The sequence below is a fragment of the Sciurus carolinensis genome, chromosome 2 (genome assembly GCF_902686445.1).
Source record: "Sciurus carolinensis chromosome 2, mSciCar1.2, whole genome shotgun sequence".
Lineage (NCBI taxonomy): Eukaryota > Metazoa > Chordata > Mammalia > Rodentia > Sciuridae > Sciurus > Sciurus carolinensis.
Window position 1 is genome coordinate 125,905,161 of NC_062214.1, and position 13,750 is coordinate 125,918,910.

The 13,750-nt window shown below is 37.2% G+C and overlaps 2 protein-coding genes across 6 annotated transcripts in view; one reads left to right on the forward strand and one right to left on the reverse strand.

Annotated features, from left to right (window-relative positions):
- Positions 1–3,723: 3,723 nt before the first annotated feature.
- The window catches only part of Rnf212b (ring finger protein 212B), a 30,806-nt gene continuing 20,779 nt past the window's right edge, over positions 3,724–13,750 (forward strand). For 2 of the 5 annotated variants that reach the window (XM_047541506.1, XM_047541511.1), the window contains exons 1-4: positions 3,724–3,839; positions 6,534–6,634; positions 10,552–10,604; positions 10,964–11,038. In XM_047541506.1, coding sequence (XP_047397462.1) covers positions 6,535–6,634; positions 10,552–10,604; positions 10,964–11,038 — 228 coding nt within the window. In that variant the 5' untranslated portion in view covers positions 3,724–3,839; position 6,534. Of the gene's footprint in view, positions 3,844–6,533; positions 6,635–8,029; positions 8,738–10,551; positions 10,605–10,963; positions 11,039–13,750 lie in introns of those variants that run through there. The other 3 variants (XM_047541509.1, XM_047541507.1, XM_047541510.1) reach the window with 3 other exon arrangements.
- LOC124977735 (nucleophosmin-like) lies at positions 8,007–8,832 on the reverse strand. Its single transcript, XM_047541512.1, has one exon. It carries the CDS (start codon positions 8,813–8,815, stop codon positions 8,039–8,041), a length of 777 nt encoding a protein of 258 aa, XP_047397468.1. The 5' UTR covers positions 8,816–8,832; the 3' UTR covers positions 8,007–8,038.

Sequence of the window (13,750 nt, forward strand, 5' to 3'; positions counted from 1 at the left end):
AAAGAATCAATGAACTTGAAAACAAAATAATAATAATAATTTGAACAACACAAAGAAAGTGGACCTAAAAATATGAACAGGGCCTCAGAAATCAGATTTGACACTGTGTGATTTGAGTTCCAGAAGGAGATGAAAAAGAATGTGAGACTGAAAATATGTTAGAAGAAATAATGACTTAAATCCTTTCAAATTTGATGAAGAAAAATATAAACCTTCAGACTCAAAAAGCTGAATGAGCTGGGTGTGGTGATACATGCCTGTATTCTCAGTTCTGGAGGCTAAGGCAGGAGGATTGTGAGTTCAAAACCAGCCTCACCAAAAGTGAGGCCCTAAGCAACTCAGTGAGACCCTGTCTCTAAATAAATTACAAAATAGGGCTGGGGATCTGGTTCAGTGGTCGAGTGACCCTGACTTCAATCCCCAGTACCCTTCCCCGCCCCAAAAAAGCTGAATGAGCTCCAACCAAAACAAATTCAAAGAAATCTATGCCAAGACACATCATAAATAATAATTTTCAGAAAAAAATAAAGACAAACAAAATCTTGAGAGCTAGTGAAAATGATACTATAGAGAAACAATGATTCCAAAGACAGTACATTTCTCCTTAGAATACTTCAATGCCAGAAGAAAATGATTTGCTTTTCAAGTGCTGAAAGAAAAGACAATCCATTCAGAATTCTATGCCCAGAAAAAGTATTCTTCAGGAATAAGGTGAAATCATTGCATTCTCAGATGAAGGAAAACTAAAAGAAGGTGTTATAAGCAGACATGTACAGTGAGAGAATGACTAATACAAGTCTTTCAAACAGAAAAGAAATAATAAATGAAGGAAATTTAGAACAACATTAACAAAAAAATAGAGTAAAAATATAGATGAATAGACTATTCTCTTGAGTTTTCTAATTATGAATTATGTTTCACGTTGAATTACGTTGACACCACTAGTTACGTAGGATACAAGATGTTATGTATGGTAATGTCTAGAGCAATCACTAAGACTCTACATAAAAATACATTATAGACAAATAAAAGTGGAATTCTAATAAATGTTCAGGTAACCCAGCGGAAAGCAAGAAATGTGAAACAGGAATGAAAAATAGAGGAAAAAACAGATAACAAACAAAATAGCATACTTGTGCCTTAAATGTAAATAATTAATTACATTAAATTTGGATGGTTTAAACATATCAATTGAAAGACAGAAATTGATAGGATAAATTAAAAAGCAAACATGACCCAACATAATTCCAAGTAAAGAAATTGTCCTGAGTGTTTAAAAAAAAGGCAATCTCAAGTGATTACATATAGTGTGTTTCCTTCTGCTATTAAGTTACATAAGAAAGTACAAAGATGTTTTTTAAAAAGCTACTTTTTCCTAAAACTTTTTGTCTTGGTAAATATATTTTTATAGGTTATTTATGTTAACATGTAATGGGTTTATTATTATTGTTTCATATGAATTAATAAATATTTTTAAATTTCTCACTTTTAATTGCTAACTGGGTAAATATGGATTGATACAATTTACCTAGCTCTTTGTAGAGGGAGTGGATAGTCAATAATTTTTTAAATGTAAAGAACTCCTAAAAACAAAAGTTTAAGAACCACTACTGTACTGAGTGCCTTAGGAAAAGTTCATATTCACACTTTTTGTTAGCAGCCTTTATAGCTGAACACAATATGGGCAAATATAAAATTCTTGGACATTTTTTTCCTTGAAAATGTAGTTTCCTGGTTTCTAGCATAACATGCTGCTGTAGAGAAAGTTGATCAATTTCATTCTCTTTTCCTTATAAGTGACTAGCACTTTTTGTGTGGATGCTCTAAAAGGTTTTTCTTTTTCTTTAAAATCCAGAAGTCCTACCAGAAAATATCTTGGTTTGACATTTCTGGGTCTGTTTTGTCTTATACCTGGTAAATGAGCTCTCTGTAGTCACTGTGACAAAAATATCTGCGAAAAATGACTTAAATGAGGAAAATTTATATTGGCTGACCATTTCAGAGGTTTCAGTTCATGATCTCCCAGTTCTATTGCTTTGTACCTGAGGTGAGGCAAAACATCAAAATAGAAGGGCGTGACAAAGGAAAGCTACTCTGGGATCAGGGCCTATCGGCAAAGGCCTGTAGTCCCAGCAACTTGGGAGGCTGAGTCAGGAGGATCCCAAGTTCAAGGCCCGCAGGACAACTTAGTGATACTTTGTCTCAAAATAAAAAGGGCTAAAGTCTGGGTGCAGTGTTGCACACCTGTAGTCCTAGTGGCTCAGGAGGCTGAGGCAGGAGGATCATGAATTCAAAGCCATCCTCAGCAACTTAGCAAGGCCCTAAGCAACTCAGTGAGACCCTGTCTCTAAATAAAAAACAAAAAGGGCTGAGAATGTGGCTTAGTGGGTAAGTAACCCTGGGTTCAATTTCTTCTGGTACCCAAAAAAAAAAAAAAAAAAAAAAAAAAAAAAAGGCCAAGGATGTGACTCTGTGGTAGAGAAACTCTGAATTCACTCCCCAGTACATCCTCCCACCCCACACAATAAATAAAAGAGAGGGAGAGAGAGAGACAGTTGGGGAGGGGAAGACTAGGGATAAAACAGATCCTTCCAGGGCATGCCCACAGTGACCTACTTCCTCCAACTAGGCCCTAACTTCTACAGTTTCTGCTATCTCCAATGATGCCATCACATTATTAATCCATCAACAGATTAATCCACTAATGAGGTCAGAGCCCTCACGATCCAATCACTTTCTAAGAGTCTCACCTCTTCACATTGCTTCACTGAGAACCAAGTCTTCAACAAATTAGCCTTTTGGTCACAGTCCAGATCTAAACCACAACACAGACTATGGACTTTTGATATGTAGAACTCATGTTATTTTGTAGTTCTTTAACTATGTTATTTCTTTAAAAAAATTAAAAACTTTTCCCTGGGATTTGTTAGTTCTCACTATCCAACTGTATCCTAACCACATCATCTTTGAGGTTTTCCAGTTCTGATTTATAACATTCTTTCAAAGCATCCACTATTTTGTTTTATTTTAGAATGTAAGGTTAAAATTTTCATCTGTTTTGTGCCACATTTTCTAGTGTGTTCTGGTCATTTATTGGAACATTATTTGGTTTATTTTTACCTTTTTGCTTCCACAATAACATGTATAAAAATAGATCATAATCATTATTCATTCTTCGCTTTTTTTTTTGTTTTGTTTTGTTTTGTTTTGTTTTGTTTTGTATCAGGGATTGAACTCTGGGGAACTTAATCACTGAGCCACATCCCCAGCCCTTTTTTATATTTTATTTTGAGATAGGATCTCACTTAGTTGGAGGGACCTCGCTAATTTGCTTAGGCTGACTTTGAACTCGCAATTCTGGTGCCTCAGCCTCCCTAGATGCTGGGATTGCAGGTACACCCACTGTACCCAGCCCCAATTTTTTTTAATTTTAATTTTTTTTTTTAAGTTGTCAATGGATCTTTATTGTATTTATTTATATGTGGTGCTTGGGATCAAATTCAGCGCCTCACATGCTAGGCAAGCGCTCTACAACTGAGCTACAGTCCCAGCCCCCCAATTCTCAAATGAGTTGCATTTTCCTGGGTCATTGGCAGAACACACGGCCCAGGCCCCACCCATTCCTGACGCAGGGCCCAAGCTCCACCCACTCGTTTAGCACCCACAGCCCCGCCCACACGCATGCACGCTGCCCCTGGCCACGCCCAGTCTCTTGTCTCACTGTAGTGCCCGGCCAGCTATTTGCTTTCCCGCCATTTCCTGCTCTTCCTGAGGAGAACTGGATGCTTCCGTGAAACCTGAGGTCTTCCGGATTAACAGCAGCGAAGGTGGTAGGGGAAGTAGGTAGAAAAAGAATTTATGGGAAATTTACGATTGCTGATCCCTGCCGTCCCCAGAAATTAGGCGCGTTTTGCCCTCATCGGAGATACATAGTGGGCCTTTTCACTACCTCTTTAGACTCACCCCCAGGTTAGAAGTTAGTGAACTGTGGGATGCCTTTTTGTGGGACTATTTATTCATAAGTTTTTGTGGTGAATCTTGCTTTATGTGATAAAATGATTAAAGTGTGGTGCAAAATAGCCTCATTTATTCTTTTAAAAAAAATCTTTAATAGATGGACACAAGACCTTTATTTTTATTTATTTTTTTATGTGGTGCTGAGGATCAAACCTAGTGCCTCACAGGTGCTAGGCAAGTGCTCTACCACTGAACCACAACCCCAGCCCTCATTCTTTTTTTTTTTTGCGCGGGGCGAGGTGGGGCGGAAAGAGTACTGGGAATTGAACCCAGAGTCCCTTAACCACTGAGCTACACCCCCAGTCCTTTTTATTTTTTATTTTGGCAGTGTCTCGCTAAACTGCTGAGGCTGGCCTCGAACTTGCAATCTACCTACCTGAGCCTCAGTCTCCCTAGTCACTGGGATTACAGGCGAGAGCCACCATGCCCTGCTAAGAGAATTTCGTTACAAACCTCACCTGCCACTTTTGTTTCTTGGTACTAGAGAATGAACCCAGGGGCACTTAACCACTGAGCCACATCCCCAGTCCTTTTTTAAAATTTATTTTGAGATAGGATTTCACTCAGTTGCTGAGGCTGGCTTTGAACTTATGATCCTCTTGCCTCAGCCTCCCAAGCACTCAGATTACAGGCATGCACCACCATGTGGCTATAAATCACTTTTTAAATATTTTTTTAAACCTGATGTGGTTGCAGATGCTGTAATCCCGGCCCCTTGGGAGGTTGAGGCAGTAGGATCTCAAGTTAGAGGCCAGCCTCAGTAATTTGGCGAGATCCTGTCTCAAAAACCAAAAAGGACTGGGGATGTGACTTAGTGATAAAGTATCCCTGAGTTCAATCCCCAGCACCAAAAGAAAAAAGTTAATGAGGGGGAAATTACCTTCTGTTTATTTTCCCAGTTTAAAGGAAATCAAACTAAGGATATACTTAAATAACTTATTTATTAAACAATTAAACATGATTTCATTTAGTAGGTATGATATAGTTCACTTCTGTGTTTTTGATAGTATCTTCTTTCAGGGGATGCTGAGGCTTGAACCTTGGGGTGCTCTATGACTGAGCTACATCCCCAGTCCTTTTTATTTTTTATTTTGAAACAGTATCTTGCCAAGTTGCTGGGTCTGACCTAGAACTTGGGATCCTCCTGCCTCAAACTCCAAAGGAGCTGGGGTTACAGGCATTTGCTTTAATATCACTGATATATTGATTTCTTGGTTTAAAAATCCCACTAAAAAACTGGGTATGGTAGTGCAGGCCTGTCATCTCAGCAATTCAGGAGGCTGAAGCAGGAGGATCGCAAATTTGAGGTCAGCCTGGGCAATTTAGCAAGACCCTGTATCAAAATAAAAGAAGGATTGGAGATGTAGCTGAGTGATAAGAGTGCTTTCCTAGTATGTGTGAGGCCCTGGGTTCCATCCCTAAGCACCCCACCCTTAACCCCCCCAAAAAAAGTAAATTCCAACTAAGCACTAAGTCATGTATACTTGATTGTGTATTTAAAAAATTAAACAAAATTGATATTGCCAGAAAATACAGGATGTGTGGTTACCATGTCTAATGAAAAGGCAATGTTTAATGTGGGAAAACAAACATTAGGAATCAGTAGACTCAGTCTAATCCTGGAACTACCACTAATTAAAGATAGAACTCAGGACAGGTTATTTAATTTCAGTGATCATCACATACGTCTTTTGAAAAAAGATGAAATTGGACAACATATTAAATGATTTTCAGGCCCATCCAGATCTATGATTCTGAGTTTCTGTAGAGTAGAAGAGAAGTGTACAAACTGAAAATTCATATTATCATTCATCACCCCTGTCTCCCTTATATAAAATGTGTCCTATGTGATCTATAACTGACCCACTACCTCCTCTTGGCTTTACTTTTGCCACATCACAGGAAACGATAAAGAAAGAAATAGATGGCTTTTCCCTTCTCTTCTTTTTATTTATTTATTTATTTTTTTGTACCAGGGATTGAACCAGGGGCACTTATCCACTGAACCACATCCCCAGCCCATTTTTATGTTTTATTTTGAGACAGAGTCTTGCTAGGTTGCTCAAGGCCTCACCAAGTTGCTGAGGCTGGCTTTGAATTTGTGATTCTCATACCTCGGGCTCCTGAGCCACTGGGATTACAGGCATGTGCTACCATGCCTGGTTGGTTTTTCATTTTTTAAGATTGTTTTTTCTAATTGGTACTCAAATTAATCCAGAAAACTTGGAAAGGCAAAACACCCACAAATACTTAATCTTACCACTGTCTTCCTATTTTAAAAATGTATTAAATATGTATGTGATATATCATATGTATATGGTATAACATAATCTGCAGTCTGCTTTTTCTCATTTTATAAGTATATGTACTTCCTTACAGTCAGTTGGAATATCCACAATGATGGGCATCCCAATAAGCAATCAGAAAATAAGCAAACAATGTTACATAAGTTTTTAAACAGCTGTAATTATGTTATGCCCCATCTTATTCTTATTCCTTTTCTTTATCTGCTCCAGAATGGATTGGTTTCACTGCAACCAATGTTTCCGAAAAGATGGGGCCCATTTCTTTGTCACCAGCTGTGGCCATATTTTCTGTAAAAAGTGTGTGACTCTGGGTAAGTAACTTTACTGTTTTCATATACAGGCAAAAATGTTTTTTACCTACATATGATGATTAGCCAATTCTCTGTGCAACTTAGGATAAAGATCACTTAATAGGCCAATGGTGGAATGGATAATATAATAAACAGTCGATTTTAGAAATTGGAGGAATCCATTAATAAAGAATGGTGCTAAATGACTTAGCAAATCTGTTGAGTACCAAAATGTACTAATCAATGTTTTGAAGTCTGTGGCAGGGAAAGCCATAATGGATCAGAAATGAAGATGATGGTACCTTGCAGGTTTGTGTTTGTTTGTTTGTTGAAACAGGTCTTGTCATGTTGCTCTGGTTGTCCTCAAACTTTGATCCTTCTGCCTCAGTCTCTTAAGTAGGTGGAATTACAGGACATGGTACCATGTCCAGCTTGATACTTTGTAATGGTTCTTTTCTTTTTTCTTTTCTTTTTTTTTTTTTTTTTTTGGTACCAGGGATTCAACCCAGGGACACTTAACCACTGAGTCATATCTCCAGTCCTCTTCTATATTTTATTTAGAGACAGGGTTTCACCGAGTTGCCTAGGACCTCGATAAGTTGCTGAGGCTGGCTTTGAATTTACAATCTTCCTGTCTCAGCCTCCCAAGCTGCTGGGATTACAGGTGTATGCCACCACGCCTGGCACCTTGCAGTTTCTTTCGTTTTTTGCTTTTTGTTTTTGGTACTGGGGATTGAACCCAAGGGCACTTTACCCCTGAGCTGCATCCCCAGCTCTTTCTTATTTTTTATTTTGAGATGGGGTCTTGCTTAGGGCCTGACTAAATTGCTGAGGTTTTACCACAGCATTAAGTGGTAATTATTAGTAAAACTATTTTATAAATGAGAGAACTGGCTTAGAAAGGATAAGTGATTTGGCCAAGTTCTCACAACTCTTAAGTCTTAGAAAGGAATCTCGAATTTATGTTTTTTTTTTTAACTTTATTAAAATACTGAGTTTATTTCACATGTATATTTTTCTTTCCCCACCATTTCCATGTCTGACCACCACTACTACTATGTTCTATCATAACATTCCATACATACTTAAAAACCAAGCAAAGGGTGGAGTTCCATCTTTAAAACTAAACAGGCATTTTGGACAACACATTCTTGGCAATGGAACCTGGACAACATTTATCAAACATGGTAGGGAAAGTTCTCACTTCGTATTATAAAAAGGACAGCCAGATATCAACTGTTACAGAAATGAAAGAAGATGGAAATTTTTTTTTTTTTTTTTTTTTTTTTTTTTTTTGGTGCTGGGGATCGAACCCAGGGCCTTGTGCTTACGAGGCAAGCACTCTACCAACTGAGCTATCTCCCCAGCCAAGAAGATGGAAATTTTTAACAAACTGTTTCACCTATTTTCTTAAAGAGACTTCCTTCAGTGCCAGAGATCTTGAATAGCCTCCTGGTCAGTCATCCAGAAGCAATTCTTCGCATAATTGACGAACTTGGCTTCCACTTTGGGAAGAGAACCACCTTTCTCTATACTTGCTTGCATTTTTGCTTTAATGTCTTCTACACAACTAGGTCCTTTTGGTGTTTTAGGAATTTTTTCCTGTTTTTTGAAGGATTCTTGACCTTTTGATTGTGGTGTTGATGGTTTTGAGTCTTTTCCATTCTGGTTTGATTTTTGTGCATTTTTGACTGGAGTATCTTGTACAGATTTCTTCACTGGAGCTTTTTCTTCAGTTTCCTCATCATCAAAGTCATCATCATCATTGTCATCGTCGTTTTCGTCATCATCATCTTCATCATCGTTGTCATCTTCATCAGCAGCAAGTTTTACTTTTTTCTGGGGAAACTCGCTACTACCTCCAGGGGCAGATCCCTTTCCAGATACACTTAAGAGTTTCACATCATCCCCCTCTTCTTCTTCTGATTCTGCATCTTCCTCCACAGCTACTAAGTGCTGCCCACTAATATGCACAGGCCCTGAACCACACTTCAACCTTAAGACCACAGGTGGTGTGATTTCAAAGCCCCCAAGGGAAACTGTTGGCTGTACAGACATTTTCAATGTTGCCAATGTTACTTTAATTGGACTGCCTTCATAATTCATTGCCTCTGCTTCAACAAGGTACAATTCATCCTTTGCACCAGCCCCTAAACTGACCGTTCTTAAGGATAACTGGTGTTCATTTTCATCATTATCCATCTTAAAGTGATAATCTTTGTCAGCCTTTAGTTCAAACCAAAAAGATAGTTCTGGGGCCTCAGGGGGTTCCTGTCCATGTCCATTGAATCTTCTATGGGGTGGTAGCATGCACTTAGGTGGAGAGAAGGCAGACAGAAAATAGGCTGCTACCCTAGAGAAGGGACGTGCAGGATGGAATCACATGAGATGGTTGGTTTGTTTTTATTTTTGTAGTGCTGGAAATTGAACTTAGGATATCAAGCTAGGCAAGTCTTCTACCACTGAGGTAAACCTCAGCCCTGTTTATTTTTTTTAATGCAGAAATACTCACAAGGGTCAGGTTGGTGGGCATGTTGGCACTTACCTATAGTCCCAGCTACTCAGGAGGCTCACACAAAACATTACTTGAGCCCAGGATTTTAAGACCAGCTTGGACAACATAGTAAGACACTGTCTCAAACAAGAAAAAAGAAACTTATAAGGTATTTAAACTTCCAGAAAAGGGACTTAGAGTAGAATATTTTGATCAGGGAAGACTTAGCAGAATAAGTACTACTGCAATAGGGTTATGGATAACAAACCAGAGTTTGCCAAGTGGATATGGAAGGGAAAATTATTCTAGTTTAAGACAATAGGAATAGACATATGACATCATAAAACCATAAGAGAACTACACATAGTTGGGGTTTCTAGAGTATTAAAAAATAAGGTAAGAAATGGTGAGAGATGAGCCCAGAGACCAGAAAAGTGGCCAGAGAACAGAAGACTGTATCCTGAACCTTATCCTATAGGTTATTAAGAGCTGTGGAAGTTTGTCTTGTTTCTTTCTTGAATAGAAGAGTGATTTATCCTTGCTAGCTCACAGTAGGAACAATATGGAGGGCAAAGTGGGAAAAATATTTATTTCCCAAGGAAAGAACAGTCAGATTAGGTAGCCTTTGGACAAAATTTTTCTCTGTGTAAATCTCATGAACCTTTTAAGTTATCTGCTAATGTAAACAAAGTGGTTCCCTATGGTAACAGCAGCTCCCTTAGGAGTGGTTTGTCTCTGTGAAGCATAATCCATGTGCTTTCTCCTGACATGGCACTTAATTGATAACCAGCACCATTACTAAAATGTCACTATATAAGGAAAGATTCAAAATTTAATTTTTGCTTCTTTCAGATTGGAGAATAAAAAGCAGGAGAGCTTCAGGGAGGGGTTGTGGCTCAGTGGTAGAGCACTTGCCTAGCATATGTGAGGCCCTAGATTCCATTCTCAGCACCACATATAAATAAATGAACAAAATAAAGGTCCATCAATTACTAAAATAAAAAAAAAAAAAAGCAAGACCAAGGAATATTAGCAAAGTGACAACAGAACAGGAGTAACTGGGGCAGTTCAGGCAGTACTCAATGTGTGCCTGCTGTTAAGTAGGTAAGATAAAAGAGTCACTTAAAATTAAGATCATTGGTACTCTTGTACTCTTCCCAGTACTTTGGTATTCCTTTTGGGGTGTTTAGAATTGTCCCTTCTGTCTCACACACAAAAAAATTGTGAATTAAAAAAAAGGAGACGAGTAGAGGTACTCTGTGAAAGTCTAACTTATTCTTAGGCATATTAATTTGGAAATACTGATGTCCTTTTATAGTATTATGATATTCTAAATTGAGAACCCTTTTCTTTTTTTGCTAGCCTACTTGACTATTACCATGTACTCTAGGAAAATCTTCCCTCATGCCTATGAGAACCAAACATTTTTCTCTTTTTCTCCCAGAAAAATGTGCTGTTTGTGGAACTCCTTGCAAGCATCTGGCTCTTTCTGATAATGTAAGTGTTTTTCCTCTGTCACAAACCGTCATACCCTATTTCTGACCTGTATAGTAAGTATTATGAAATACAAATGTTTAGAAAGGAAAAAAAGAAAGGAAAGAAGAAAAACTTAGAGCAATAGTAAAAAGATAAAAGAATTATTTTATTTCATTCCAGTATCAATATTTTACTTCATTCCATTGTGGATATTCTCATTTTTTTTTAAATATTTTGTTTTACTTGTGGGTGGACAAAATACCTTTATTTTATTTTTATGTGGTGCTGAGGATCGAACCCAGGGCCCCATGCATGCTGGGTGAACAATCTACTGAGCCACAACCTCAGCCATCTCATTGTGTGTTTTATTCTCTTCATAGCTAAAACCTCAAGAGAAGATGTTCTTCAAAAGCCCTGTGGAGACAGCTTTGCAGTATTTTGGTCATATCTCTCAGGTATGAAAAATAAAAGTTAAGAAAATATGATTTTCCAGGCAAATGCTAATTGCATCTTATTCCTTTATCAAAGGTTCTCTTTAGACTGCATTTGAACATAATGGAGGAAATTGCTCTCTATACTTTCTTCTTTGATGATACAGATGTCAACCAGTTAACTTTTTACTGACCCAGAATCTGAAAGTCTATAAAAATCACTATATACTTAAACCTTGCTTTGTATTTCCCACTTCTACTAAGTAGTTTCTAAGACTAAAGGATGTTCTAGGGAGCTTTATTATTTTTCTTTGCTGATAGAAGCATCTTGTAAAAATTGCTTTGAATATATAGTCTTGGTCATATAAACAATGAACTTGGTTTTATTTCTCAACCTCTTGCTTATATACCTAAGTTCATGAAGATATGCCTTGTTCTTTATTTTAATTTTTCAATAACCTTTCTAGTAATATTTCACTTTTCACTTAGAGTTTACAACTAGTTGCCTGCATTTCAGAATTATTTTTTCCTTTCCTGATAACCTCATTTGTGGAAAACCATTGACTTTGTTAGTAGCAATAGGAATGTAGAAGAAGGTAGAGAGAAGGCAGGACAATCATTTGAGAGAGTTGCCATCTTATAAAACACTTTGATATTTTCTTTCTATTTTAGTTATCCACTGAGATTATTTTATAATCTTGTATTATTCCTATCTTGGCATATTTCTTGAGACTCTTATCACTGTTTCTTTTGTGCACTTTTTTATTGTGTGTGTGTGTGTGGTTCTGAGGATGGAACCCAGAGATTGTATGGGCCAGGCAAATGCTTTGCCACTGAGCTACATAAGCTACAGCTCCTCTTCTTTTCTTATGAGAATACCCCTCTTCTAAATATAGAGGTGATCCTTAGTCATTTTCTGACTGAATACAGTAGATGTAATTTTTTTTCAGTATTCCTTTCTCCCCCAGCCCTAACTCTGGAGATAGAATGAGAAGAATTAAAACTTTGTGTCCTGTCTTTAGTTGCTTAGGTGAGCCATCATATTTGAGATACTATGTTTAACATTATGAGGAGATAAAATGCATCTGAGACTCAAGGAGAAATGTAAAATAGGTCATATGGACAAGAGAAAGAGCAGACCTTTGTTTAATAACTAAACCCAGGGTTAGTTAATCATCAGTAGAGAAATTGTATGTAGTCTGACTCTTAACCTGTCTAACCATGGGACCAATCACACATGGTCAAATAATCAAGATAAAACAAATAGAAAGGGTCAGTTAATCATCACTTTAGTGAAGAACAAATTTGATGAAGTCAGCAAAGTCTGAAAATGTTTTCCTAATCTGTGAATTTAAATAACTGATCCCATGTTATACCCAGATTTCTTCATTCAAATATTTGCTCAAAACTTTGTTACAGACTTTGAGATATCAAAATAGCCCAATGTTCTTCTTCCTATTTTTTTTTTTTTTTTTTTTGGTACTAGAGATTGAACCCAGAGGTGCTCTACCTCTGAGCTATATCCCCAGACCTTTTTATTTTTTTCTTTTGAGACAGAGTCTTATTAGTTGCTGAGAGTATCACAAAGTTGCTGAGGCTGGCCTCATACTTGTGATCCCCCTGCCTCAGCCTCCTGAATCTCAGCGATTATAGGTGTGCCCCACCATGCCCAGCTAGCCTCAACATTTTCTATTCCTTACCCTGTTTTATTTCTCATCATAGCTCTTATCTCTAACACTATTATATATCTGTGTATTGTTTAAAGTCTACACTGGAATATAAGCTCCATGAAGACAGAGATTTGGTTGGTTTTGTTTATTATTTTCATTCCTAATGTAAAGTGTATGCCCAAAACACTGTCATTAAATGAAGGAATAAAAGTATCTCTAAATATGCATTTGTATTTCCAGTCTCTGTAATGACTTAACAAGAGTGTTTTTCTTCCATACTCTGCAGAGTAGTTAACCAAGCCGCCTGTTTTGTATTCTTTAATTACTTCTACATTGTTTTTCAAAGGTATTGGAGAGCCCCATATGTACCTGTTAGCTTTCTTCTATTCCTAGATCATAGCCTGCCTCTTTACCTACAAGTAATTTTCAAATTCTTGACAATAATTGTTTCTTCTTTGGTAAAAGCTTTCCCTGATTCCTGTGGGCAGGAATTGTGTTTTATTCTTTGTATTTATATCCCACATTGCCTTTTACTGCAAAATACTTAACTCTGAATAAGTGATTTATTTTATTTGTTCATGTGTCTGTTTTACTCACTAAACTGTATGCTTTTCAAAGGCAGATATTTTTGTAACACCCAATGCCTAATTAGGTATCTAACAAAAATTAGATTCATAAGAAATGTTTGCAAATGAATGAATTCTCTCACTTTAAGGATGGTTAAGAGGGATGTTATTCAAGGTAAAGTCAGAGAAAGAGGTACTTGTAGACCAAAGTAAGGAGTTTAGTTTTTCTTCTAAGTGCAGTAAGATACCATTGAAGGGTTTTATGCAAAGAAATCGTTATCTGATATATAATTTTAAAAGAGAATCTGGCTGCTGAGTGGAGATTGTACAGAGGTTAAAAATAGAAGCAAGAAGATTAGTTAAAAGGCTAAAGGAAAATCTAAGCAAGACTGCTTGTGCTAAGATGGCAGCTATAGAAATGGAGAGAAGTGGTTAATTCTGAGATACATTTTCCATCAAGAACTAGTAGAAATTGTTGTTGATTTGGATGTGGGCAATGA